Consider the following 26714-nt stretch of genomic DNA (forward strand, 5'->3'; position numbering starts at 1 on the left):
ATAAATCAAGTGAATGACACGTTTTGACATGTTTTAACAATGTTTAGATGCTTCTTGTTGGAGTGACTGGTGAAGGACGGCAGTCAACCCTCAACCCTATAGCACCACCTAGTGATCCAGATGGCACCTACTGGATGGAACACATCTTTTCAGACAGTATGGGAAGAGGTATTCCATGTATATTTGAAATAAAGTAAAAATGAAAATAATAAAAAAATATATATAAATATAAAGGAAGCCCTGTATCTTATTTTATTGTGTGTTCTGTCTTGTTTGTGCACTGACAAACTAGCAGATTTGAGTTTAAACAAATAAAAATGGCGGCACCTAAATATTATGTTTCATCCACACTATTATTGACAAAAATAAAGCTATTGTGTTACTTTTACATATTTTATTTGTGTTTAAGCTATTTTTAAGCCTACAAAGCATTTACACATAACCCTGTATTCTAAATACTTTTCTAATCTAAATACTGTTATAAATAAAAAAAAGGAGATTCCCCCACATGTAGCACCCACATAACATATTGTTTGTAGACTTTGTAGAAAATATGGCAAATTTGAACATAGACGATTAAAATGTGATGACACCTCAAAATTTACACACACACATTTTTATGAATTAAATAAATGTACGTGTCCTCTACATAAAATAAAACACTGCAAAAATTCCCTATTAAAACAGATTAATGGGGCTCTGGGTGGCTCACGATCGAGAGATCCCTGGCTCGAATCTCGGTCATGCAGCTTGCCATCAGCTGCCAGAGCCCTGAGAGAGCACCACTTATTGCACTCTCTCTCTACATCACTCTAAAAGGTGATGTTAATCAACACAAGGCATCTGTGAGATGATTTATTGAAACCGAGCGTGTTCGAAAAGAGGCAGTGACTGGCTTCACAAGTGTCGGAGGAGGCATGTGCTAGTCTTCACCCACCTTGTATTGAGGTATCAGTAGTGATGGAGATATACAGCTGATTAACAACTCTAAACATGGGGTAATTAGCCAGATGAATTTAGAGAAAATGTGGAAATAATTACAAATAAAAATAGAAATTTCACATTTGGTCCCCACAAAAAGCCAAACACGCACATACATTTTTCTTCATGTCTTGTTATTTCAGTTTGTGCACTGAAAAACGAACCTATTTTAATTTACACGTTTAAAAAACTGGTTTAATCTAATAAATATGTTCTATCATTCTTGAGCATTTGTTTTTTTTATTTATGTCCAAGCATTTTTCTTTAAATATATTAAGTAAAATAAAACCCTGCAAAAGTCCACACTAAAAAAACATTTAAATAAACGAAATACATTTAGAATATTTACATTTGGTAATTCTGTTTATGCCCTTTAATGTACAAGATTTAAAAAGAGGAGGCACCTAAAAATATGTTCCACATTTGGTCTACACAAAGAGCCGAAAACCACAAGTCTTTGTTCCTGTTTTGTTAGTTAAAACACTATCATAGTTTTTTTTATTTTCATTTTTTTACAGTATGAACATAATGCTTTATTAATACACAAAAATTCATGGTGTGCTTTTTTTCATTTATGTGCATGTGGTTTTATTTAAATGTATGGGTCCTCTTTGCGTAAAACAAAACACTGCAAGAAATAGACTTTGCATATTCACATTTGGATATTTGGTCCCCACGAAGAGACAAATAGATGACTACACACACACACACACAAACACACAGACGCGCGCGCGGTAAAAACATAGCGTACAGTATCTGGAGCGCTCTGCAGCACTCGGGGTTTCTTTTACATTCAGCTGCATTACAGTGACAGACAGCACCGGACCCCCCTCCCCTTACTGCAGTACTGGACTGAAAAAGAGCTAAATATACCCCCCCCCCCCCATAACCCCCCTCCATACCGCGCACTTCACAACATCCACACCACCAGCCTGCAGCACATCGCCACTGTACAGTCAGCACGGATGCATTAAGACCAGCCCTGCGCTCATCCCCCACCTTTTTCTTTTCTTTTTTTCCTTTTTTGAGGGGGTCGACATCAGCTCTGCAAATCAGCCTGACCTCCTCAGAGAAGACCACCTCAGGTCAGTGTTTAAAAGCTGGACTTCTGTACTTCTAGGAGCTGCTGCTGCTGCTGCTGCCCGGAGAGCACTGCTGTGGACTAGCTTAGCTGGAGCTGGTGCTTCTCAGGCATCCCTGCACTGGTCATTAATGAGCCAAGCCTTTAGATAGTTAGTGCTGATGGGCTTTTTTTTTCCAGTGAGCAGGTTCTTCTTTTATAGCCCCTTTATTTGTTTCAGTTCAACCACGAGCTTTGAGACAGTGTTGACTTAATGGGGGGAGTTTCTCGTTGAATTATCTGCTGCTGGAGATCACATAGCCCAGCAGATGCCCTGCACTGTAGCTAAAATAGGAAGAGGCTGTGCTGAGCAGCTGACGGTGCTCATTCTGAGGAGCTGTGAACCGGGGCACTCCCATTTAAGTCACTAACTCTGGAGCCTTTGGAGCCCCGGTGGGGTTTAATGGGCTACTCTGACTGAACGTCTTTATATGTGGCCTGGGTTTCTTTTTAATCAACTCATTGCATGTCAAGGCTACAGATTTGCTGTTAAAAAATGTATCACTTTTTAATTTAAAGTGCCTGTTTGAAATAGTTAATTCAAGTAATCCTAGAACATTTATATTTGTCTATTTATTCCAAACTATATGTACACAATATACAAAGAAGCTTTCGGGGTTCTAACTTAAGCGGAGAAAACTCAAAAGAGACAAAAATGGAAGTACATGTTTTTTTACTGGATAGCAGAGATAAATGTTGCAAGGCCAAAAAGAGCTGAAATATCAAGAATAAACCAAATAGATCAACTAATATGGTCTAAATATTTGTTTAAGTTTTGTGGACACATGGTATAAAATGTTTTAATCAGGTTTTAGATGGTCTAAGCTGGTTTATCCAAGCAAAACATTCCCAAACAAGCTAGTCAAACTAGTTAAACATTTTTACCAGGTCTGATCTCTTGATCGGCTTAACATGTATTTCATTGACTAGCTGGGATTTGAGAGTTTGAGGGTTTCCAAAAGCCTTGGATTTTTCAATTTTAATCAGAAAAATTAAGTTAGCACTTTTTCATTCTCATTCAAAACTAAAAGTAAAATGTATAATTCCAAAACACTTGTTTCTACCCGAAGAAGCTCAAAGCAAACATATGGTCTAAAACGTTTTTAAAGGTTCTTGGTCACATTGGTTTTGTTTTTTGCCCTGTTGCTGAAAAATTCAGCTCAAGACCAACTTTTCCTTTCAGTTTATTTTACATTTGAGAACTGTTTTCAAAAGCTTTGGACTTGATTTTAACCAGAGATGTTAAGTTAGCACTTTTTCATTCTCATTCAAAACAAAAAGTAAAATGTACTATTTAAAAATATTTTAGCAGCCAAAGAAGCTGACAACAAACCATCAGGTATGGTTTAGGTAGGCCATTATAGCCAGCTATGCTAGTTAGTTTAGTTTGTGTTAGCTCCCCAAATTGCAATTCCCTTGGCAAATTAGACATAGGCTATAATTAAACTGACATCTTGTGCCCCCTAAATAACCAAGTTAATGTGCCAAGTTCTGTCAATTATACAGGATGAGTGAAACAGTTAAGACACTCTTTTATCTCAGCAATGAAAGAGAAAATTATATCTGATTATCTTAACAAGTAAGGGTTGAGGGGGCAATCTTTTCTGGATGTTCATGTCTGGAACATGGTCGTCATCTTGGCCAAAAGTAAATTTCGTTTCTAAAATAAAAGGGTGTTCTGTAAACTTAAGTGTTTTTAATTCCTCTTATCTTAAAATTGTTAATGCTGAAGTAAAGAAACGTTTTCAGCCCTAGGAGTCGTAATAGGTGTTGTAAGCAACATATATATATATATATATATATATATATATATATATATATATATATATATATATGAAACATAAAGAGCACATTAAATAGATCATCTTATGGCTTAAAATTATGTATGTTTAAAATAAATGTACTTAATTTTTATGTTTCTTGGTCACATGGATGATTTTAGCTCAGGGACAGCTGGTAGCTGGTTTTAGATAGTCTTAGCTGGTGTTTTAGGTTTTCAATGTGGTTAAAAGCTGGTTTAAATGCTGGTCAGTCTGCACAGTAATGCTGGTCAACCATTTTAGCACATTTGAGTTTGATTGATAGCTGGTGCAGCTGCTGGCCAGCCTGGACATTCTGGTTGACTAGCTTGGTAAACCTCAATAAGTGCTGGTCAATAAGTTTAATCATGCTGTTCAACCATACCATGTATGTTTTTAACTGAGTTGAATGATGAATAGCTTTTTATTAGCATGTTCAACATGACCAAGCTTATTGTCAAGCAATTCATACTGGTTGACTGGTAACTGTGGTTCACCAGTGACCAGTGTATTCAGGCTGGTCATGTTGGTCAACCAGGTTCAGTTTAGTAATGTTGGTCAACAAACCTTTCAGCAGTGTTTATGCCCTGCTGTATTCTCCTGCTGAAAAGTGATAGCTTGTTTTAGATGGTCTCTATTTTTCTTTAATGGTCAAAGTGACTGAAACACTGGTTATCCTGGCAAAAAGTAAACAAATTATGGCCAGCAAGCTTAGTTAGTTTTAATCAGGTAAACCAACTGGTCTTAACCTGGTATTACTTGTTGACTACCTTGGTTAAGCTGGATAAACAGTTTATTAACTTATTATAATGGTGGAGCAACATGGTGATTCTGGCCAAGCAATGCCGTCATGCTGGCCAACCTTTTAAAATGTGTTTTCATTTGAGATAAATGGGATAGCTGGTCTATCAGCATGACCAACTTGACCAAGCTAATTGGTAAGTTGGTCATAATGTTTAATTTGTAAAGTTGGTTCTGCAGGATGGTCAAGCTGGTCATGGAGGTCAAACAGTTTGATTACGCTAGTCGACAAACCTGGCCATACTAACTGACTAGCCATTAGTCATACTGGTAGACCATGAAAACCATCAACTTTATTTAAAGGAAAACATATTCTGTGCAGTTTTATCTATTATACTGATTGTGATGGATGTGAATGGGTTAACCTGAAGAGGGTACATCACGTGAAGCTTTCCCAGGGAAATATGATGAGCACAGCATCCTATTGACTGATCTATTGATTTCATAATGTAGGGAGTGATGTCCAGAGCAACAAAGGGTTTCCTTCAATAAAGATTTCAAATAAAATACTGAAGAAACTGAACAAATCTCCATTTATTTAAGAAGGAACCTGTATCATTATTATAAGACCCAATGTCTGAATTAACCCAGGATGGCATACATTTTTTTTAGCATTAAAAAAATGACTTACAGTAGTAGGCTATGCATGTATACTCTGAACTGAAACACCTTCTGAAAGCTTTAATTTTTTTAAAAAACTGATTTAAACCTGAGATGCCATTTTTCCATTAAGCTAAAAGCCTTTCTGGCAGATTAATAGGGCTTTAAGCCTGTGTCCCAAACTGTTCCTTAGTCACTATTCCGTACATTTTATGGAACAGAATTAGATTTTGGACACATCATTAACTGTGTGACCTCATTGCTGTGCGGCACTAGATTGCGTCGCATAAGTAATCTGATCATCAGTCTTGCTCAGGAAATCTGAATGCAAATGCCAGTATACTTAATAAAAAAAAAATTGTTGTGGTGCATTGTGGGATTATTTTAGTGCACTAGAAATTTACTAAATGGTAAAAACTAGTGCACTATGTGGAGTGTAGGGCTTGGTTTCAAACAAGCAGTTTCAGCTAAGCAGTAATGCTTAAATATCACTATGTTGACTCTTAATGATGTACCTGAGCCTTCACACCAAAATCAGATTAACACAAAAATCTAATGTATTCATGCTTTCAAGTACACACTCTGTATTGGTCACAAGCTCTAAACATTATCAGCTACATGTTAAGTGTTACATTCTCAAACACAGTTAGCTTCTTCTTCTGGTGGATAGTGTTACACATTCCAAATGATATGTATAAATCTATATTTTAAATATCTTAACACAATAATTATCTTAAAAATATGTATTTTTACACCTCTCTCCTAAGCTAACAGTATCAGTATTAAAACAATTACGACAACATCAGCTAACATTATCCATATTTAAAACAAATGCGATAACATCAGCTAACATTATCAGAATAAAAAAAAATATTTATAATACTGTGTTAATAAGGGTTAACTTCAAATCTCACCCCAAATATCTGATAATAATAATACGAACATTAGTATAGATGCCTATCTATACTATACTATATGAGTTTTGATTCCAAAACTTTGGAGGCACGATTCCAACCAGGGAGGTTTAAGTAAGTTATTACTGAGATGTCCTCCATCACACACAGTGAATTGGCTGTGTTTTGCTTGTAAAATGTAAACGTAAAGATTACAGAAAAAAAAATGTATCGCTATACTTTAGCTAACTTAATTAGCCAGCTAGTTATCTTGGCCACAATAGCTAGCTATTCTTGCTAGCTAAATATTTCATTTAGCCCCACACATTTATGTTCTGGACACATTAGACAAATAAGTATTCTGACATCTTGTGTCCCTTAATTAACTTAATTAATTAAGTTAATGTGCTAAGTTTCATAAGATGATTAGTAATTTATTAACGCTAGAGTTAGAAATAATTACAAGTCAGAAAAGTTAGCGATAGCTAGCTAGTTAGCTCAGCTAACAAGCTGTTAGCATGTGTGTTACAATTAAAAATTCTTTTGAAATTTGCTTGAAATGTTAAGGAGTTAAGGACATTTAAGGAAAATGTACATAAGTGGGTTTTAAAAATCTGGTTTTGAATGGTTTAAGCTGGGATTTTTTTTACCATTTAGGAGAAAACATACACTATACTGGTAGGCTAACTGGAAAACCAGCTCTTGACCACACTGTAATGATTTGCAGTACATTTGCTGTGAATTTTATATGAATATATATATATATATATATATATGTATATATATATATGTATTATACAATATATAATGTAATACTTTAACTGTATAATAATACATTATAGAATAATAGAGTAAAATGACTATAGAAACATTTGTATTCTATTGTCATGTAATGTAATTCAATAAATGACAGTGGTTGCATTATAATATAACAGTAATATAAAGGAATCTCTGCTGCCTGTTTGTTCCTGTTAATGTACAGTGATTTTCTGATTTAGTGCAGCGTAGTGTATGTTTAATTGGTCTTTCTGGTCATACTGGTCATACTGGTAGGCATACTGGTTATCTAGCTTGGTCATGCCTTCAAAATAGCTGAACAATAAAACTTAACATGCTGTACCTATGCTGGTCAAAATCTAAGCTGGCTATCCGGCTTAACCAGTCTGAAGGGTGGCGACTGACGTTAACACAGAAAACTAAGCTGGAGAAAAGAGTACAAAGTCTCTTGTGCTGCTAGACAGCCATTTAATAAAGGCAGAAATTAATATAGGCTACCTAGATAACAGAGCAATAGGGTTGTTATGAATTGATGAGATTCAGCTACTGTATTTAGTAGTTATTTAACTATGTTTTCATGCATCAGCATATTTATTTCCTTTTGTTTGTTACCTGATAGATTCCCCTCAGTATTTGGTGCTAGATTTTGACCATGGGGATCAAGACAGCCCTTCCCAGGACTGAGCTCTACCTCTACACTGCTGTGCTCGCATTGGCTCTTGGATGGGCAGGCAGCTGGATTATAGAGGCATCCAGTGGTAAGTAAAATGATCTTTCTTAAAAAGTAGCACATTTGTGGCTAAAAGAAAGCCACATTTGAGTCTGATCTTTTTGTGGACACAATATTAGCCTGTGAATGGAGAAATTAAGTATATTGTCCCTGTGGGACAGGACCCAATTAATGTTGTCCCAGTAGAGATTTTGAACTATACAGAGAGAAAAAAATGAACTATTTTTCTCTCTCTAGCACACTGAAAGAAATACCTTTATATAATTCCATTTTAAAGAGCCCATATAATTAAAAAAAAAAACATTTTTTTTATTTTTTCTTTCAAACAAAAGTTTTGATGTAGGCTGATACCAAAATGATACCAACATATTACATTACAAAAAACAACATATTATTAACATTTGTTTCAAGTTTCAATCTGAACTGCTTTTCGGGCTGATTGCTTATCGCGCGACCAATCAGAAGGGAGTTTAGATGCAATAAATCAATATAAAAAATGTACATACATAAATTAATTTACATAAATTAACTCAATTTACAATTGATGCTTTTCAGAAGCCCGTCCTCTTCATGTCAGTTACCAATTGATTAAATGTCAACTTGCCATCATGCCAAAAGTCATGTTATGTGTTGGTGAACTGATATAATTATAGTAGTGATTGTTAGAATAATAAAAATAATGATTATGGTTCATAGCAGCAATTAGAAATGTAGTAATGTCATTTTAAACCTGTGTCAGGCAGCCATTTACTTTGGAACGGTAAAGAGGTGGAATTAGTTCTCTTTCAGATTTATAGAGTAAAGAAAAGGTTAACATGATCAGTGTGATCATGAGTATGGCTAGTGACACTGGCATGTTTGACTTAACAGCTTAACTAGTAGGAGGGACCCAGAAGGTAACATAGACATGAAAGCATCCTGAAATGCTGGCATCCGTCCACCCCACCATCCACAACTTTTATTGCATTTGATTGATTGCATGCAGCAGGGGGATGACAGCACCAACCATCTCAGTTTACCACAATTCCTTATGTCCACGAACCCCTGGATCTGCAGCCTTTATGTAAAGAAACATAAATAATAAAAAGCTAGTGCATTTTCAGCTTACAGATAAATATTGTGACTGTCTCTGGAAGTTTTTTTACTTTAAAACATAATGTATAGAAAAGCATCATTTCTGCATATACCCTAAAAGAAGCAGTGCTCTGTAATTTATCTTTTTTTTTTTTTCATTTTATCCTGAACTGGTCTGAACACTGTCCTACATTCTGCATGGACAGACACTCGGGTTTAGCAAGGGTGCCAAACACTTAGTTTGCTTCAGAGCCTCAGATATGCAGTGAAACGTTTAGTCACCCATTCAGGCAAATTGTAAATCTCTGTAGTCTGCGAGTGGCATACAATCCCTAAGCGTTTTCAACACTCACCACCCACACTCACAGACACCCACACCACCACCAGCACCAGTACGCTGGGGACATGTACTTATTATGTAACCCTTGATTATTTGTATTACAAAGAACCAAATGAGATCTTCCTGAAATGGGCCTGGTGCTCCGGATTACTGCAGTGTGAAGTGAATATCTTTGTTTAGTGGTTTATTGGGACACCTGCTCATACATTGTTTCTTCTGAAATTAAGCATGTTATTAGAGCTTATCTTGCATGTGTTACAAAAGTAATTGTCTCTGCTGTCCAGGTAATGCTTTTTGATTGCTTTCAAAGGCAATAAGGGTGGAATGTTGGATTATCACCACAACCTCAAAAGCCTTGAATGGAGCATCATCATTCCAGAGAACACAGTTTCACTGCTCCACAGCTCAAAACTTGGGAGCTTTATAACCTGAAGGCCACATTCATGTTAATCTGTCAGTGAGACCTATTTTATTCCTTAAAATATAAATGAAAAAAATCACCATGTAAATACAAATGCAAAAAATTGCAATAACAGACTTCCACTAGTTGGATTCAACCATTAAAGCTTTGGTGAGGTTGGGTTCTGATTTTGGACAGTTCATCTCCTACCTAAAGCTCCATGGAGCTCAATTATTTCAGAGAACCCAGTTCCATTGATCCACAGTCCCAGTCCAGTCCTGGGATGATTTATAACCCTCTAGTTGACACTGGACAGTAGGCATTGTTATGTTAGGCTCATGTGCAACTGTTCCTGAGCTGGGCAATTAAATTAACCATGATTTTATATTGAGTTTGTAAAACTTGAGTATGCATTACCACAAACCATTAATTTTGATCATTTTACTAGAGACAGTAATGTCTCTGTTAACTTAAAATGCCAATCTCTAACATATTATCCATTGCTTTGTAGAGAATGTAAACAGAAAGTCGTTTAAGGAGAGTATTAAACCAGGATGGCATTACTTTGGAAGGAAAATGGTAAGAAGCTCCACCATTGTTTGAATAATAATAGTATCAATATTATTAACCAGAAGTTTACACTGTTAGTGATTCTCAGAATTATTGATAATTACTCTCTCTCTCTGTGACTAGGATGTGACTGACTTTGAGTGGGCGATGTGGTTCACAACCTTCCGCAACCACATCCTGTTTGCCCTCGCTGGCCATGTGATTTTTGCCAAGATCTGCTCCATGATTTCTCCCAAGGTGGGGATGTTTTCTGCAGTGCTGTTGTTTCTAATAATCTTTCCATTAGCGTTGTACCATAACAATAATAGCTATTAAATATGCATGGGTGGTTAAGACTGCATGAACTTGTTCTTGTACTGTTGTATACAGTATGTATTGCTTGTGCATTTGTGGAAAATGACTAAATATCAGGGGTGGACAATGTATTTTGGTTTCACTGTTCTGACTGGGAAAAATGATTTTAAAACAGATTTATGCATATGATGTGGCGCTTTTCTAATATGACATGAAAATTTTCTAAAATGTTATTCAAAATATCACTATGTATATCACAGATAATTGAATCACAACACTTCACTTTCATGATATACAGCTCTGGAAAAAAATAAGAGGCCACTTCAGTTTTTGAATCAGTTTCTCTGATTTAGCTTTTTATAGGTACATGTTTGAGTAAAATAACCATTATTGTTTTATTTTATAAGCTACAGACAACATTTCTCCCACATTCCAAATAAAAATATTGTCATTTAAAGCATTTATTTGCAAAAAAATGAGAAACGGCTGAAAATACACAAAAGAATCAGTGCTTTCAGACCTCAATTTATGCAAAGAAAACAAGTTAATATTTATAAAGTTTTAGGAGTCAAAATCAATATTTGTTGAAATAACCCTGCTTTTAATCAAAGGTTTCATGTATCTTGGCATGTTCTCCTCCACCAGTCTTACTCACTGCTTTTGGATAACTATATGCCACTCCTGGTGCTTGTGATCATCCATCTGCCTCTTGATTATATTTCAGAGGTATTCAATTTGGTATAATGAAAGAAACTCATAATTCTTAAGTGGTCTCTTATGTTTTTCCAGAGCTGTATTACACACCATAATGCACACTGTGAGTAGAATGACAGTACTCTGTTATACTTAATCATATTTCAGATTTATACTGAAGTACTGTGTTCCACCCCTGCTACAAAATGTTGATTGAGAACAAAACACAACTGCATGTTATCTCTGTAAATGTTACTATAAATGCACTCTTATTTTGTGTTTTCTGCTTCCTGTGAAGATTGGTGTGGTTGGCGGTAAGGTAATACTGATTATGAAACTTCTGAAAATAGATTTAAAATATATGACTATACTTTAGTCCCTCCTATTATCAACATGTTTAGTTTAAAATATAGCTTACAAGAGTACTATAAGCATTATTACATAAAGTGTATTGAATAGCTAATACAGTATTTTACCTAGTATTTGACTTGTAATGCACTGTCATGCCAGAAGTCAAGGAAGTTAGGAATATTAACAGCTTTTTAGGTTGTGAGGTGTTATTATGTGAGTGAGGTTGAACACTGGCCAGCATGTAGACATTTAACATTCCATATGATCCAATGATCCACAATCTACAGCTCTGAAAAAATAAAAAAACATTTAAAAATGATCAGTTTCTTTGATTTTACCAAATTGAAAACCTCTGGAATATAATCAAAATGAAGATAGATGTTTACAAGCCATCAAACCAATCTGAACTGCTTAAATATTTGCACCATGAGTGGCATAACGTGATCCAAAAGCAGTGTGTAAGACTGGTGGAGGAGAACATGCCAAGATGCATGAAAACTATGACTAAAAACTAGGTTTATTCCACCAAATATTGATTTCTCTTTTTTGTCATTATTAGACATTTCTCATTTTCTGCAAATAAATGCTCTAAATGACAATATTTCTATTTGGAATTTGGGAGAAATGTCCGTAATTTATAGAATTATGTTCATTTTACTCAAACAAATACCTATAAATAGCAAAATTAGACAAACTGATTCAGAAACTGGAGTAATAATAGCAGGCATTACCACCCACAGTGGGCAGTGTAGTGGATGGTAATGGTCATGACCTGCAGTATCTGGATAAAATTGACTATGCAAACAGAAACACATGAATTCTAGCTGAAATCAGATATACATTAAATGCAGGAGGCATTTTCAGGTCAGTGCAGTATTCTTTTAGTCATGGGACATAACACTATTACCTGTGCTATGACATGTGGCATGTAAGTGTATTATTACTGCAGTACTATTACAGTTACTATTAATTGTATATGATAAATGATGTGTGACTAACTTGCTGTGCAACTACTGTAATCACTAAAAGCTATAATTTAGTTATACTTTTTTATTACTGCTTTTCTAATGCCATTATTTTCCACATCCTGATCCACAGCACAGGTCCCTGATCTACATGCTCTATGGCTGCTTGACAGTGCTCATCATCATGGGCTGGACATACATCTCACTCATCCTGTCCCACTGCATCGTCCTGTACAGCGTGGCCCTCATTAAGAGGAAGTGGCTCTGCTTTGTGGCCGGACTCACCAGTCTGGCCACTTTCAAGATGGAGCCCTTTGTCTCCTGGCAGGTAAGTGGGGGCTAAGTAGGTCCTCCTGGCCAAATACACTATATTGACAAAAGTATTGGGAAACCTTCGCATTTGATTCTTCAAAATTAAGGGTATTAATAAAGATCACTAGATTTTGGAGCACTGATGTGAGGATTTGATTGCATTCAGCAATTAGAGGTTTAAGGATGTCAAAATGTTGGCTGATCACCACCCTACCTCATCATTCCCAGTTCCTCAACTTTACATCTGTGGAGCTTTATACCTTTCTAGCCAACATCTGCAAATATCATGCACAGTGCCTGTAGGTTTATGTTTATCTGATTCAGAGGTTTTTTTTCTATTCGCCGTATTTTTTGACAGGGACTAGACAAGCTGTGTGCAGATCTCATGTTTCCTTTTAGCTAATCAAGTACTTCTCAAAAACAATAAGTAAATGGATTAATTTACAGTAGATCCCCTGGAGCAAGTATGTTCCCAAACCTGGTGCTGAAAATCTACCCCACTGGAGAACTCTTGAAGATCCAATATATTTGACTAAGACATATGTATTTTTTAAATATCTTCAATACCTTAATCAGATATGTTATATGAGAATTGAATAGGCCTGTTATAAAAAAATGTTGTACAACATATGGACATGGCTTTACTAATTTTTGCTTACGTCTGCATTGCCCGTAGGGAACTCATTAATGTAAAGCCGGTATGTCGACTTATAAATTTTTTTTTCCCCATTTGCATTGTCTAAATATTCCTAAAAACTGCTAATCAAAAGTGAATTGCCCTTCTTGTTGTTATTGCATTATTATGCTATTATAAATTTTTAAACATTAAAACATTAATAATAATATTGTTTTTTGCAACAATTTCTAGGACACTATATTATCAGTTTATCAAAAGAAATTAGTTATTAAAAAAACCTTGGTTTTTATTCACTGTTCTCTAGGCTGGCTTTGTGACCGGCACCTTTCAGCTTCAGGATATTCTGTTCTATGGAGGTTGTGCGTTCTCCATTATGCGCTGCATGAGTTTTGCCCTGGAGAACTGCGAGAAGAAGGACGGCAGCTACTCCTTCATGGATCTGATCAAGTACAACTTCTACCTCCCTTTCTTCTTCTTTGGACCCATCATGACATTTGATCAATTCCATGTGCAGGTCAGTCCTTACCACCAAAAAGGGCAATTGTTACTGTTCATGCCAAACAGATTGGACAGAACTGATTCATAACATCTATATTCAATTATGAAAGAAAACATGATTTTAATATTATCAGTGCATTTATTGACAAAAAAACATTTAATTAAAACTTTAAAGGTGTGAATGTTATGATAATGTAAGTGATTACAATATTAGAGTTAAAGTTTATTAAGGAAAACGGTGCAATTTAAAGGAAATATGGTTAGAAATGAAAGTGTACAGGTTCTGTATGGCATCCTGCAACACATTTGCCCACATATATTGCAGCTGGGCCTGTAGATCCTACACATTTACAGATTGCCAAAGCTGGAAACCCAGCTGGTCCCTTTTTTGGTCAATTATTTTTTGTCAGTGAATGTTTACTCCCCTGTTTAACCCTGATTTACACGCTTGTGTTTTCAGGCAAATGACCCAAACCTGACTCGCAAACCCAGAGAAATGTGGAACATAACTGTCCATGCTTTGGTGCACCTTGGAGCAATTCTAGTGGTGGATGTGTTCTTCCATTTCCTGTACATTTTGACCATCCCTAGTGACATGAAGCTGGTGAAAGACCTCTCTGACTGGTCTTTGGGTCAGTTATTTTAATCCAAATAAGCATTTTTTATAGGTTATCAATAGAGGTGGACTAACCAATGACTTCTTCTTTTCAACGTTTCAGCTGGATTGGCCTACTCAAACCTGGTGTATGACTGGGTGAAAGCAGCGGTCATGTTCGGTGTTATCAATACCGTATCACGACTCGATCACCTGGACCCTCCTCAGCCCCCTAAATGTATCACCATGCTGTACGTCTTTGCTGAAACGTAAGTATACACACTCTATGTCTCTTGCACTTAGTGGGTTTATTCTTGTTTTAATTTTAGTTTGAATCAATTTTATTGCTTTATTTTCTCTTTTAATCCATGTTTGCTGTAAATGCTGAAGTCTTTATATGGAAATCAGTTTACTCAGAGGCCATCTTGGCAACTTTATCTAATCATACAAGACCAGCCCCCTTTCTGTTTGAATGCAGAGAGACCAATGTCTAATTACCAGTTAAACAACATATTTTACATCACTGGTTAAATAAGGCAAAACCCTCATAAACAGTTTGTAAAGTTTAACTCAAAAATGCACCAAAAAACTCATTGTGGCTACTGCACCTGTGCAGATCTCCACAGCCCACCAGCACCCTGTCTCTTCTCCGCTCTCCAGCACAAGCAACAGGCACCATGATTAAAAATCCCATTATGAGAAATCCCATTCATACTGTAATCAGTGGCTTGTTTTCTCTTTAATAAGTCTCTGGTTACATCTAGTGTATTTTCAGCTGAAAATAAAGTTAGTTTGATTGCATAATTTATTAATTGATTGAAAATTGTGATAGTTTTTCCTGACCACATTGTGCTTTCTGTCCTACAGGCACTTTGACAGAGGAATTAATGACTGGTTGTGCAAGTGAGTACTATCTTAGTTTAAATTTACATTTATATGTATGGAATTTGGTAGATTCTCTTATATAGATACTCACATTTAATTTATGTTTCACAGGTAGGATAATATAGTTAGAAGTCTTGCTTAAGAGTTGTGTACTACCCTTGCCTAAAGTTAAGGCAAAAGTCCGAATGGAGTGGTGGGGTAACCAATGATAATACTATGGTAACCCAAACCCATTTAGCTTGGATAAAGGCTTATGTATATATCAAGAAACTCTGATCTGTATCAGGTCCTTAAAATAACTATTTACAGTGATTCAGTATGATGAAACAGTCAATAAACCATTTTTACTACTGCATAAAACCCATTCTTTTGAGATTTGAATTTTTACAAAACCTACACTTTACAATGTGTTTCTATTTTTTATAGCAAAATTCCCAGTAAATCACCGCCATACTGCTCAAGTGTAATGTGAAGACCTGGATGTGTTTTTAGTGGCTTGAGATTAGAATATATGCACCTTTAAAAAAATAATAAATAAATTTTGACAACAAACATGTCCTGGCTGATCGACTACATCGATTTACGTCTATTCAAACTATTACTTTCAATGTACTCATTCTTTTTTTACCGTTAAGGTACGTGTATGACTACATCGGAGGCAACCATGATGGAATCTTCAAGGAACTGGTTGCCACAATCTGCACCTTTGCCGTCACAACTCTTTGGCTCGGACCCTGTGAGCTGGTTTACATCTGGTCCTTCTTCAACTGCTTCGGCCTGAACTTTGAGCTGTGGGTGGCTAAGCTCTTCTCTTTGCCACCGCTGTCTACGATTGAGGTAGGACTCCTGAAACATCTTGAGTTGTAACTCCTGTCAATCAAAAGGCAGCCTGATCCTTCATGATGGACTAAGTGGAGTGTCTGTCCTGAGTTGTCCTAGAGAAGTCCTAGAGCCTAATTAGAAATGTACATAAAATCCCATTAACAGTAATTTCAATGGCATCCCTCAAAGAAGCATTCAATACAGAGTGAAGATCAATAGAGCAAGCATTGTTTCCATATTATATTGTTGGGTTTTTTATTATAGGGTATTATGTCTGAGGCGATGTCACGCCGTATCAGGGGACTGTTCAACGCTGTCAACTTCTGGCAAATCATTCTTTATAACGTCCTGGCCCTGAACAGTTTGGACTTCGCTAAGCTGGTGGCCAAAAGACTGCTTTTCAAGGGTAAGTGGCATGTTTAAATGTGATGCAAACATGCAAAATAGTTTAGAAGCATTGCAAAAAAGCAAGCAATGGTTATATATACACTATATGGAGATAAGTATTGAGACACCTGATCATTCTTTATTTATTCTGAAATTGGAGGAAGGAATTGATCCTATTTTTTTTCTTTACTGTCCAGGGAATGCTTTCTACTAGACTTTGTTAAGCATTGCCCGTTGCTTTGAGGATTGATTGCATTCAGAAATAAGAGTGTTGATGAGGTCAGGATGTTGAATGTTCACCACTCTCTCATTTCATCCCCAACTCATCCAAAATGTATTTGATGGAGCATCATTCCATAATTTTAGAGAACACAGTGCATTCCAATGCTTCTCATATCAAAGCTAGGGGCTTTATACTCCTCTAGCCTATTGGAAACATTTGATCACACAGTATAGCTTAAGGTAGTGTGGCTTGAGACATGTACTGTACATATTTGATGTAATGCATTTTTTTGTTCTTTCTCCAGGCTTCCCTCTGTCCACTCTCTCTGTGCTGTTTGTGACCTACTGTGGCATCCAGCTGATCAAGGAGCGAGAGCGCAAACTGGCTCTGCTGGAGGAGCCGGAACCGGAGCCAGTAAAACCCAAAACAGAATAAACCAGTGAAGAGTGACGGTTCACTGAGTCCGAGCTTCCATACCAAACCCAAGCAGCCCCCCGTCTCCATGGCCACTGCTCAACACAAGGCTGTTTTTTAAGCACAAGGCTTTTTTAACTGTGAATAGTCCTCAAGTGCACTTGCCATGAAAATGCCCTCTGCCCTATTCCACTGACTCACACATTCATGCACACATACTGTACACATACACTCACACAAACCAACAAGTGCATTTTATATGTGATTTTATTTAAAACTATATTGGGTATCCAGAGAATAGGCTTGCCAAATATTTTATGCAGATGTAATATATTGAGCCATTAAAGACAAAATGCCTTTATGTGTTTGTGCTTCTTCCTGTTGTTGTTGTTGTTCTGATCATTAAATGCATCATTACATTCCTTTAATCTTAAAGGAAAAATCTGGTGTGAAATTGACTTGGGTTTAGTGAAACATGATGTACAAGAGTACAAACTTTAGTCAAATAGCCCACTTCCATTCACCCCTAGCATTCCCAAATACAGCACTTTTAGCCCAACAGGCTTACAATGCTAGCGATAGGGGTTAGACATAGACATAGTGTTGTCCATGCAAAGAAATCTCTATTTTTACATCATTAACAAACTCAAAGAAGCTCCACACTTCACTGGTAGAACTCTGAGAGCCCTGAAAGTTAAAACGAGGAACTGAGAACTTTTAAAAAGCGCAGGTAGTTTATTAAAATAGACTGTTAATACACACAGTATCTTGAGGTAAAAAAAGCACTGAGATATTTACAGCAACAGCTGAAATTCATGCATATCCACTTTGAGCTTTCTTAATGGTTTGAAAAAAGGATATTTCTTTGCATGGGCAATGCATTATAAGTATTGGAAGTAGCAGCTAAAAGCGCTGTATTTTAGGGCGAGGGCGTGAACTAAGATCTATATTGCTTGCGGTACAGTTCAGTACAGCTTGAGATCATTTTCAAGCCAGGATTATGAGCAATAGGGTAGTAAATTCTGGCCCTTAAATTATTAAAATTAAACTATTATTATAAACTTATATATAAACTTATTGTTTATGTTGGCAAAATGTATTAGCTCATTTTAACTGTGCTCAAAGACAACAACTCTAAACCTTTTCTGAATGGCCCATTAGAACTGACCCATTACTGGAGACCCATTAGAAATGCAGTGCCTCTAAAAGGGAGAAATGTTATAATTTTAGATGCTACACCGCTGGGCTCAGCCTGTGAACTGCAGTTACCCTTGTTATCCTCCCTGAGAGGATTAACTGACACGTTTTTGTATTATTCTGTCACATGATACAATATGGACAAATGGTTCTGTGGGAATGCTTTGACGGACTGTTTGTACCACAGGCTAAATAAGGTCAGTCAATAAGTCTGTACCTTCCACCAGCCACTGATTTTTTTGGTTGTGTCATGGAACAGTAAAAAAAATACTGGATGTAATATGTGGAGCAATATAAAGTAAATATAACTGGCCTTTTGTGTCCGCAGAGTAGTGTAGTAGATTTCATAGAAACACTGTGCATTTTTAAGATTTACTTTGAATATTATTACAAATATACATCTCTGGAGAAAAATCTTTCTTATGATTATATTCCAGAGGTTTTTAATTTCAATTCAAGTACTTATTTATTTTTTTGTTTTTACATTTTATACAGTTTTCTTTGATGTTTGAAGTTTTTTGGCATTTTAACCATTCTTTTAGTGATTTTTCTAAAAAAAAGATCAAGCTATTTAAACATGTCCATGAATTCCCTGTCCACTCTGTCAACTTGCGATAACCCCACCACTTTAATAAAGCATCCTTTGGCATCAGTGATCTTTTTTAATTTATATTATATAATAATATATTTAATATTAATAATATTTCTTATATTATCTCCACACTTAACTGAGGTAAAGTTTAAAATCTCCACCCTGTTGTAGTAAAATATCACACAATAATTAAAATAATTTTAGAAAATCAAAATGTATCTTTAAAACAGAACAAGGTTACTATAAACAATTCAAAAAGGTTGCAACTCTAGGTTAACCATGTTTTCTTTAAATGCCAATTGGGGCATACTCAAAATTAAGTATTTACCATTAATCCTAATGCAGAAACTATTGTGAATTATTTGGGAACCATTTGGTTCAGCATATGTCCCTTGTGGACTCCCACAGTGTTTAATTTTGGGGACTATGAATCTGTTACTAGTAATAAAGGCAGCAGTGTAGTTACTGTATGTGAGTGATGAATTGAGTGAGCTTACATACAGTCCTTAAGGGGTTAAAACTAGAACATTCTTCAACAGTATTCTCCTGGACATTATTAGTAGGATGTTCTGTACCTACAGTAGATCTATTCTGATCTGCTAGTCTGATGTAATTTCCTCAATTAGAAGACCTGTCAACTGTGTAACCTCCCAACAAAAACACTGCCGTGATGTGAGGGTCTTCTTTGGCAACACGTCAGCTGTTGACCAGAGCCATGTGGTAAAGATGGCGGAGGAGCCGGGGGAGGGACGAAGATAAGAAGACTCAAATTTCAGGCTCTCCAGCCTCTCCAAATGTCCCACAGCTTTGCTCAGGCCTAAAAATAAACACACAGCTAACGGCCCATGACAGCTGATAGTAGAAGCCACACCACGACACCAGCCTCCATTTCTCTCTCTTTGGGTCAGGCAGTTAGTTCAGCGGTTCAGTCCAGCAGTGGGAGAGGAGACGCAGACCCTCCTACTCGCCATAATTACCCGCTAACGCTAGAAAACCTTGAACACCAAGATGGCCGCTGAGCCAGTGGACCCAGTGACGGAGCCGCGGATGTTCCAGCAGACCCTCCTGCAAGATGGGCTTTGTGAACTCTTAGAGAATGACAAGTTTGTGGACTGCGTCCTGAAGATCAAAGACCGGGAGTTCCCTTGCCACAGGCTGGTGCTGGCAGCTAGCAGCCCCTACTTCAAGGCTATGTTCCTCTCAGACATGGAAGAAAGCAAGAAACGAGAGGTTGTGCTGCAAGATGTGGAACCTAGTATCATGGGCATGATCCTGAGGTACATTTACACTTCTGACATCAACCTAACTGAGCAGAATGTCCAAGACATATTCATGGTGGCCAACATGTACCAGATTCCTTCGATCTTCAGCGTTTGCATGACCTACCTGGAGCAGAAGATGGTCCTCAGCAATTGCCTGGCTATCTTGAGGCTCGGTTTGCTCCTTGAATGCCCCAGGTTGGCCGTCAAAGCAAGGGATTTCATCTGCGACCGCTTTGAGCTCATCGTCCGGGACCAGGACTTCCACCAGTTGGGCTCTGCAGAACTGGCCGCCATCATTACCTGCGATTCCCTGAACGTGGAGAAAGAAGAGACAGTCTTTGAAGCTCTGATGGGATGGGTCGAGCACGATCCGAGGGAGAGGCTAAAGGATTTGAAAGATCTCCTGCACTGCATCCGTTTCCGCCTGATGCCTCAAGTTTACTTCAAGGAGAAAGTAGAGGGGCACAAGCTGATCAGACCCAACCAGGAGATCAAGACAGAGCTACAGTTAATCAAGGATGCGCATAAAGGCCTGTTGCCTAAGGTCCAAAGGTCATCAGGCAAGGAGGCAGGGGCTTCAGCTGCTGGGGAGGAAGAAGACGAGGATGAGGAAGAGGAGGGCCTGCTTCCAGGGATCCTCAACAACAACCCACGTTTCGGAATGTTTCAAACAGACTTCATTTTGATGATCAGCAACACAGGAACAGTTGCCTATGACCCTGTGGAAAATGAATGCTTCATGGCATCCTCATCAAATGATATCCCCAAAAATCACTGCAGTTTAGTAACCAAAGGGAACCAGATCTTTGTTGCTGGAGGTCTTGTATACAGTGAACAGAGCAAAGAGGACCCCTTCAGTTCATACTTCCTACAGGTAAGGTCACAAGAAACGTCACAACTGTTTGATTATTTAATTTATTTTAATAATTCACTTTGTACCCTTCCTAATTTTGAATGCATGACGAATACATGAGCTACGCCATGCATCATAGATTCTAAACACAATGTTGATGACTCATTTATTGCTCATCAGGGACAAACTAAGATGTTATCGAAACAGCTGTAGCCCATTTATCAATTTGTCTATTTTTTCCTGATACACTTTTATTCCGATGTTCTAAGGTTAGGTTATAAGGCTATGTTTAGGCTGCCAGCTGCAATTTTAAATCTCTAGAATTTTGGTATATTCAGATTAAATCCAGATTGATTTTTTTTTAAGTTTAGACAGCCAGAAAATTCATAAAATCTGATTTTTACAAGTGCATTGTTCCAAGAAGAATGCCAACGGTTACATACTGACACTGACCTCGATACCATAGCAACCCAGGCAGATGCATTTATCATGTCTGGATAGGCAAATCCCATTTGATCAATTTCCCATAACAGGATGACACTATAATTTACAGATTACAGATTGGATTTGCTCTGGATTTGATCTGAACTTCACAAATGTTTCTGTTTTCAAATCCAATTTAAGAATCCAGAGGGTGCAGACTGAGCTAATGCATCTGTACAAATATGACTGTAATCGCATTTCCAAACACCTGCAAATGAGATTTGGATATGATTTATCAAAATTGGGTTTCGTGTGGTTTCTGGCTGTTCAGACTTCTAAAGCTCAATCTGGATCCAATCCAGATTTGCCCAAAATCTGATTTGGACTACATTACATTACATTACATTACATTACATTGGGTAGACGCTTTTGTCCAAAGTGACTTACAATAGTCTGCAGTCTGAACATGAAGACTAAATGTAACAGGTTACCATTGTCGTACACAGCTCGGAAGTAGAGGCATGCTAATTTTCACAGGGAAGAAAAGCACAAGCTAATTTGTATGCTGTATGTTGTTCCCTCTTCTCTCTTGGCCAGTTTGACCCCATGAGCTGTGAATGGCTTGGGATGCCCTCTCTGCCCAACCCCCGCTGCCTCTTCGGGCTGGCCGAGGCCCAGAATTCCATCTTTGTTGTGGGTGGAAAAGAGCTGAAAGAGGGAGAACACGCATTAGACTCAGTTATGATCTACGACAGGCAGTGAGTAAAAAGTGGTGTCTTCTTACTAATAGAATAAAAGTCCAACCCATTGATTTTGTATCATATTACAGTCATAAAACCACTTTATGAGTTGAGAATATATCTTTCTTCTTACAGATCATTCAAATGGGGCGAGTCGGACCCTCTTCCATACTCAGTCTATGGACATGGCACCGTCTCCCATAATGGACTTGTCTATGTTCTGGGAGGAAAGTCAGAGAGCAAGTGTGTATGCCTTTATTGTCCATTCTTTATTGTTCAACTAAGGCCGCCTGGCATATTGTAGCTGATGCTGGGCAAGTACTGTTCAGTTGTAATGAATTCCTACAACAACACATAGCCTACACAATTATTCAAAAGTTTGGAAAATAAATTCCTTCACAGTTGCACATGAAGTGATTCCGTAATTTTGAAAGGAACAACCATCAAATGGTTCTTTAAAGTGAAAGTAATGGTTCTATATAGAATCGTATATGTTATATAGAACATTGGTGGTGGTTTGCCTGGTTAAATAGTTGTTTATACAAAAGAAAACCTCTTTAAAGGTCCTTTAAAAACTTTTTTAAAAGAAGAGATAATAAATTAAAGAAATAAATATTTAGTAGTTCTATAATTAAGTATGTTATAAGTATATATTCCATAATAAAGACATTGGACGTGTATAGAAGAATGAATCATTTCATTGATTAAATCATTTCATTGTTTTCCCGTTAAAATGGTTCTTTTGAAGTTCAAAACAGCAGCTCTTAAGATTCTGTCTTTTAAATTGAAAGAAGTAGTCTTCCTGAGTGGTAATAGGGCAGAATATTATGATTAATGGCATCAATATGCTTCTGCCTCTATTCCTGAAAAGTCACATATACAGCTCTGGAAACAATTAAGCCACCACTTCACTTTCTGAATCAGTTTCCCTGATTTTGCTATTTATAGGTACATGTTTAAATTGAACATTGTTGATTTATTCTAAAAACTACAGACAACATTTCTCCCAAATTCCAAATTTGTAATTTAGAGCATTTATTTGCAGAAAATGAGAAATGGCTGAAATAACAAAAAAAATGCAGAGCTTTCAGACCTCAAATGATGCAAAGAGTTCATTTTCATAAAGTTTTAAGAGTTCAGAAAGTTCAAGAAGTTCTCAAGAAGGTCTTACACACTGCTTTTGGATAACTTTATGCCATTCCTGGTGCAAAAATTCAAGCAGTTCAGCTTGGTTTGATGGCTTGTGATCATTCATCTTCCTCTTGATTATATTCCAGAGTTTTTCAATTTGGTAAAATAAAAGAAACTCATTATTGGTCTCTTTTATTTTTTTCCAGAGCTGTATATGTAATTTTGTGTTCTTTAAAGGTTGTGTATTCACCTGATAATTTTCTGTTACTTTAAAGGAAGTGCCTAAGGAGAGTGTGTGTCTACAACCCCACCAAGTTTGAGTGGAAGGATCTGGCCCCCATGAAAATGGCCCGCTCCCTGTTTGGCGTCGCCGTCCACAAGGACAAGATCTACGTAGTGACCGGGGTCACAGACAACGGCCTGACCAGCAGTTCAGAGGTGTACGACATCGCCAGCAACACGTGAGTTTCGCACACGTATTCAAGTCCTGCAGCGGTCTGATATTCTTAATGTTTTTCTGTAACATGTTTGTGAGTTTTTTATTTTGTTTTGTGTGTCTGATGTTCAGGTGGTCTGAGTTCACCGAGTTCCCCCAGGAGAGAAGCTCTCTGAACCTGACTGAGCTGGCTGGGAGTCTGTACGCTGTAGGAGGCTTTGCCATGATGCACAACGACACCACAGAGAAGATGGAACCCACTGAGATGAATGATATCTGGAGGTTTGTGTCTGGTATTAACTATGTACTATATACACTCTACTGCTGCACAATGCAATGCTGAGGATCCATTAAGGGCTGTATGTGCTCTATGTCTACCAATCAGCCACAACATTAAAACCACTGGTGACAAGAGAAATCAATATCACTGATTATCTGGTTCCAGTAGCACCTGCCTATGGGACAGAAATGCATATTAGGCAGCAAGTCAATAGTCATTTCTTAAACCTGACGTGAAGTTTAAAAACTGTGTTCCCATTATGTGGTGGTCTGTACTTGGGACAATGATATATATGGATTTTTGACAATTTTAAAGTTCATAAAAGTAAAAGAATATTTTGAAATGGTTAAAATTGTGTACAAATACATTCATATTACAATTTTAGACTGTGATCATCCAGAACAAATTGACTGTGGCCTTGTGGTGCAAACCTGATTTATCTAAAAATAATTAATATCCTTAACATTTGTTTTTACCATGTTTTTAGTACTGTAACATTTTTTTTATACACAAAGTGTTTACATTAACAAAAAGATGCAGAGCTTTTAGACCTCAAATAATGCAAAAAAAAAAAAAAAACAATTTCATATTCATAAAGTTTTAAAAGTTCAGAAATCAGTATTTGGTGGAATAACCCTGTTTTTTATTTACAATTTTCATGCATCTTGGCATGTATGTTCTCCTCCACCAGTCTTACACACTGCTTTTGGATAACTTTATGCCACTCCTGGTGCAAAGATCCAGCATGTTTTGATGGCTTATGATCATCCATTTTCTTCTTGATTATATTCCAGAGGTTTTCAATTTGGTAAAATCAAAGAAACTTAAACTTAAGTGGTTTCTTATTTTTCCAGAACTGTACATAGAATACATACCAAACAAAATTATTTTTGAAAAATAGCCTTCCAAAACCCTTTTACACATACATACTCAAGCAAAGTGACTTTAAGAGCATTTTTACTAAAGAAACTGAAGAGCAAACAGGACAATTAAAAGTAAAAAAGTTACAAAAATAAAATTAATAATTTAAATTGCACAAAATAAACAAGGCCATAAAACTATATAATTTTATTTCTCTGCATTCAGAGTACATTAGTAAGAATCTGTCTCTTTTCCCAATTTAAAATCTAACTCTATATTTATAACATATTACCTATTTGTAATATTTTTTTAATTGTATTTATTTTTAATAGCTGTCTGCAACTCACACAGAACGTTTCCGTGATCCACTTTTGGGTCCCGACCCACCAGTTGAGAATCACTGCTTTACGTGAACATACATTCCCAAGACCTCCAATAATCACAGTGCAACCATGGAGGCCTCCCTCACAACTACCAGGCCTTATTGGATGTGCTGGTAACATCTTAGTGTTAAGATACCACAGAACATGTTCTAAGGTCATGAGGAATGAGTTGATGCCTCTGTGGTCATCTGTAAGCTTATTGTTATAAGGCAGATCATGTGGTTTTAACATTATGGCTGATTGTTTGTTTATCAGTGTATTAACACAATAATTTACTGTGTCTCTCAGGTTTGACGAAGGGGAGAACTGCTGGAACGGGATGCTGAGGGAAATCAGCTATGCTTCAGGAGCCACAGTGTTAGGAGTGCACCTCAACGCTTTACGACTTACCAAGATGTGATTGACGGCACAAGCTAATGGACTTACAATTAGAATGTACATAGAGTATTGTTGTGTGTAAAAGAGGCTTAAAATATGGTCAAATGTAAAAGTGCACACACTTCCTAAATTTACTAGACGTTTTTACTGGACGGAGGGCTGGTTGCAAGAGCCAGTCAGCAGGGGGAGACAAAGAATGGACCACTACAGTGTTGCAGGATCTAAAAGGCATGGAAACATGACTGAACATGGACTCAGGGTGAATTTGTGGGCTGACGGAAAGTGTATTTGTATCGTTAACACCTTTATTTGAGTTATGCTGGATTGGGGGAAAAAAATATATATATAGAACAGCTCAAATGTAACAATTACAATGCATGTACTGACATCACAAACACACTGAAATCTATATAAAGCTGGTGGAAATACAGACCATATATCTGTATGCCACCCATTAAAACTTTGTGAATAACATGAATGACAGTCAACTGACAGTCTAATATGTTTAAACAAATGAAATGAAAGGACAGAGCATTTAGTGCTGAGCAATACAAAAAACAGCAGTACCTATATATCTGGAATAAACAAGGATGGATATTTCTTTAGGTTTTTTTTCGTCAGTACATATGTAACGGAACAGGATTACAGTAGAAGACAGAATATAGACCAGTATAAACATCATCTTTACATTCTATTCTTTCTAAAAAAAGTTTGCCTTTCATGTAACAACACAACAGTAACTTCAGACGTACCAGCATTACTACGGGAAATAAAGTCAAACTCAAACTCATTGAGTCGATTTTATCAGCTTATCTTATAGGCTACATTCAACACAGCAGGTGAAAGTGGCCAAAGCCAAATGGCCAAATATTTTTCATCTTTATAGCACAGATTTGCAATTTTGACTTGGCCAGTTTATTGATTGGTATTGAAATGCGACACAAAACAGATTCACAGCAATGCAACTCTCAACGAGAGTTTGAATAGCCTGCTTCATGGGGAATTAATGCAACTTTA

General features: G+C 36.9%; 2 protein-coding genes across 4 annotated transcripts; both read left to right on the plus strand.

Annotated features, from left to right (window-relative positions):
- Window positions 1-1890: 1890 nt before the first annotated feature.
- hhatla (hedgehog acyltransferase like, a) lies at window positions 1891-17522 on the plus strand. 3 transcript variants are annotated; one of them, XM_007236060.4, is made up of 13 exons: window positions 1891-2066; window positions 7591-7729; window positions 10027-10094; window positions 10209-10322; window positions 11371-11391; window positions 12522-12716; window positions 13642-13851; window positions 14296-14467; window positions 14555-14699; window positions 15298-15333; window positions 15951-16152; window positions 16402-16543; window positions 17052-17522. In XM_007236060.4, the coding sequence occupies exons 2-13, from the start codon at window positions 7624-7626 to the stop codon at window positions 17180-17182; spliced, it is 1542 nt and encodes a 513-aa protein (XP_007236122.2). In that variant the 5' UTR covers window positions 1891-2066; window positions 7591-7623; the 3' UTR covers window positions 17183-17522. The 3 variants fall into 3 exon arrangements, with proteins under 3 accessions (XP_007236122.2, XP_007236123.2, XP_022534798.2); XM_022679077.2 differs by lacking the exon at window positions 1891-2066 and adding an exon at window positions 6218-6329; XM_007236061.4 differs by lacking the exon at window positions 11371-11391.
- Window positions 17523-19799: 2277 nt separating this feature from the next.
- klhl40a (kelch-like family member 40a) lies at window positions 19800-26487 on the plus strand. The gene is made up of 6 exons (XM_007236059.4): window positions 19800-21086; window positions 22086-22246; window positions 22364-22471; window positions 23635-23820; window positions 23928-24077; window positions 25608-26487. The coding sequence occupies exons 1-6, from the start codon at window positions 19959-19961 to the stop codon at window positions 25717-25719; spliced, it is 1845 nt and encodes a 614-aa protein (XP_007236121.1). The 5' UTR covers window positions 19800-19958; the 3' UTR covers window positions 25720-26487.
- The last annotated feature ends 227 nt before the right edge of the window (window positions 26488-26714 follow it).

The sequence above is a fragment of the Astyanax mexicanus genome, chromosome 4 (assembly GCF_023375975.1).
Source record: "Astyanax mexicanus isolate ESR-SI-001 chromosome 4, AstMex3_surface, whole genome shotgun sequence".
In the NCBI taxonomy this organism is placed as follows: domain Eukaryota; kingdom Metazoa; phylum Chordata; class Actinopteri; order Characiformes; family Acestrorhamphidae; genus Astyanax; species Astyanax mexicanus.

What these genes read in the sequence shown, in the direction of transcription:
- hhatla (XM_007236060.4), top strand. Translation starts at nt 7,624, where the DNA reads ATGGGGATCAAGACAGCCCTTCCCAGGACTGAGCTCTACCTCTACACT. An exon ending in TTGGTGTGGTTGGCGGTAAG is followed by an intron (nt 11,392 to 12,521) that starts GTAATACTGATT and finishes CCTGATCCACAG; the next exon opens with CACAGGTCCCTGATCTACAT. An exon ending in CAAAAGACTGCTTTTCAAGG is followed by an intron (nt 16,544 to 17,051) that starts GTAAGTGGCATG and finishes TTCTTTCTCCAG; the next exon opens with GCTTCCCTCTGTCCACTCTC.
- klhl40a (XM_007236059.4), top strand. Translation starts at nt 19,959, where the DNA reads ATGGCCGCTGAGCCAGTGGACCCAGTGACGGAGCCGCGGATGTTCCAG. An exon ending in TCAGTTCATACTTCCTACAG is followed by an intron (nt 21,087 to 22,085) that starts GTAAGGTCACAA and finishes TCTCTTGGCCAG; the next exon opens with TTTGACCCCATGAGCTGTGA. An exon ending in GGAGGAAAGTCAGAGAGCAA is followed by an intron (nt 22,472 to 23,634) that starts GTGTGTATGCCT and finishes GTTACTTTAAAG; the next exon opens with GAAGTGCCTAAGGAGAGTGT.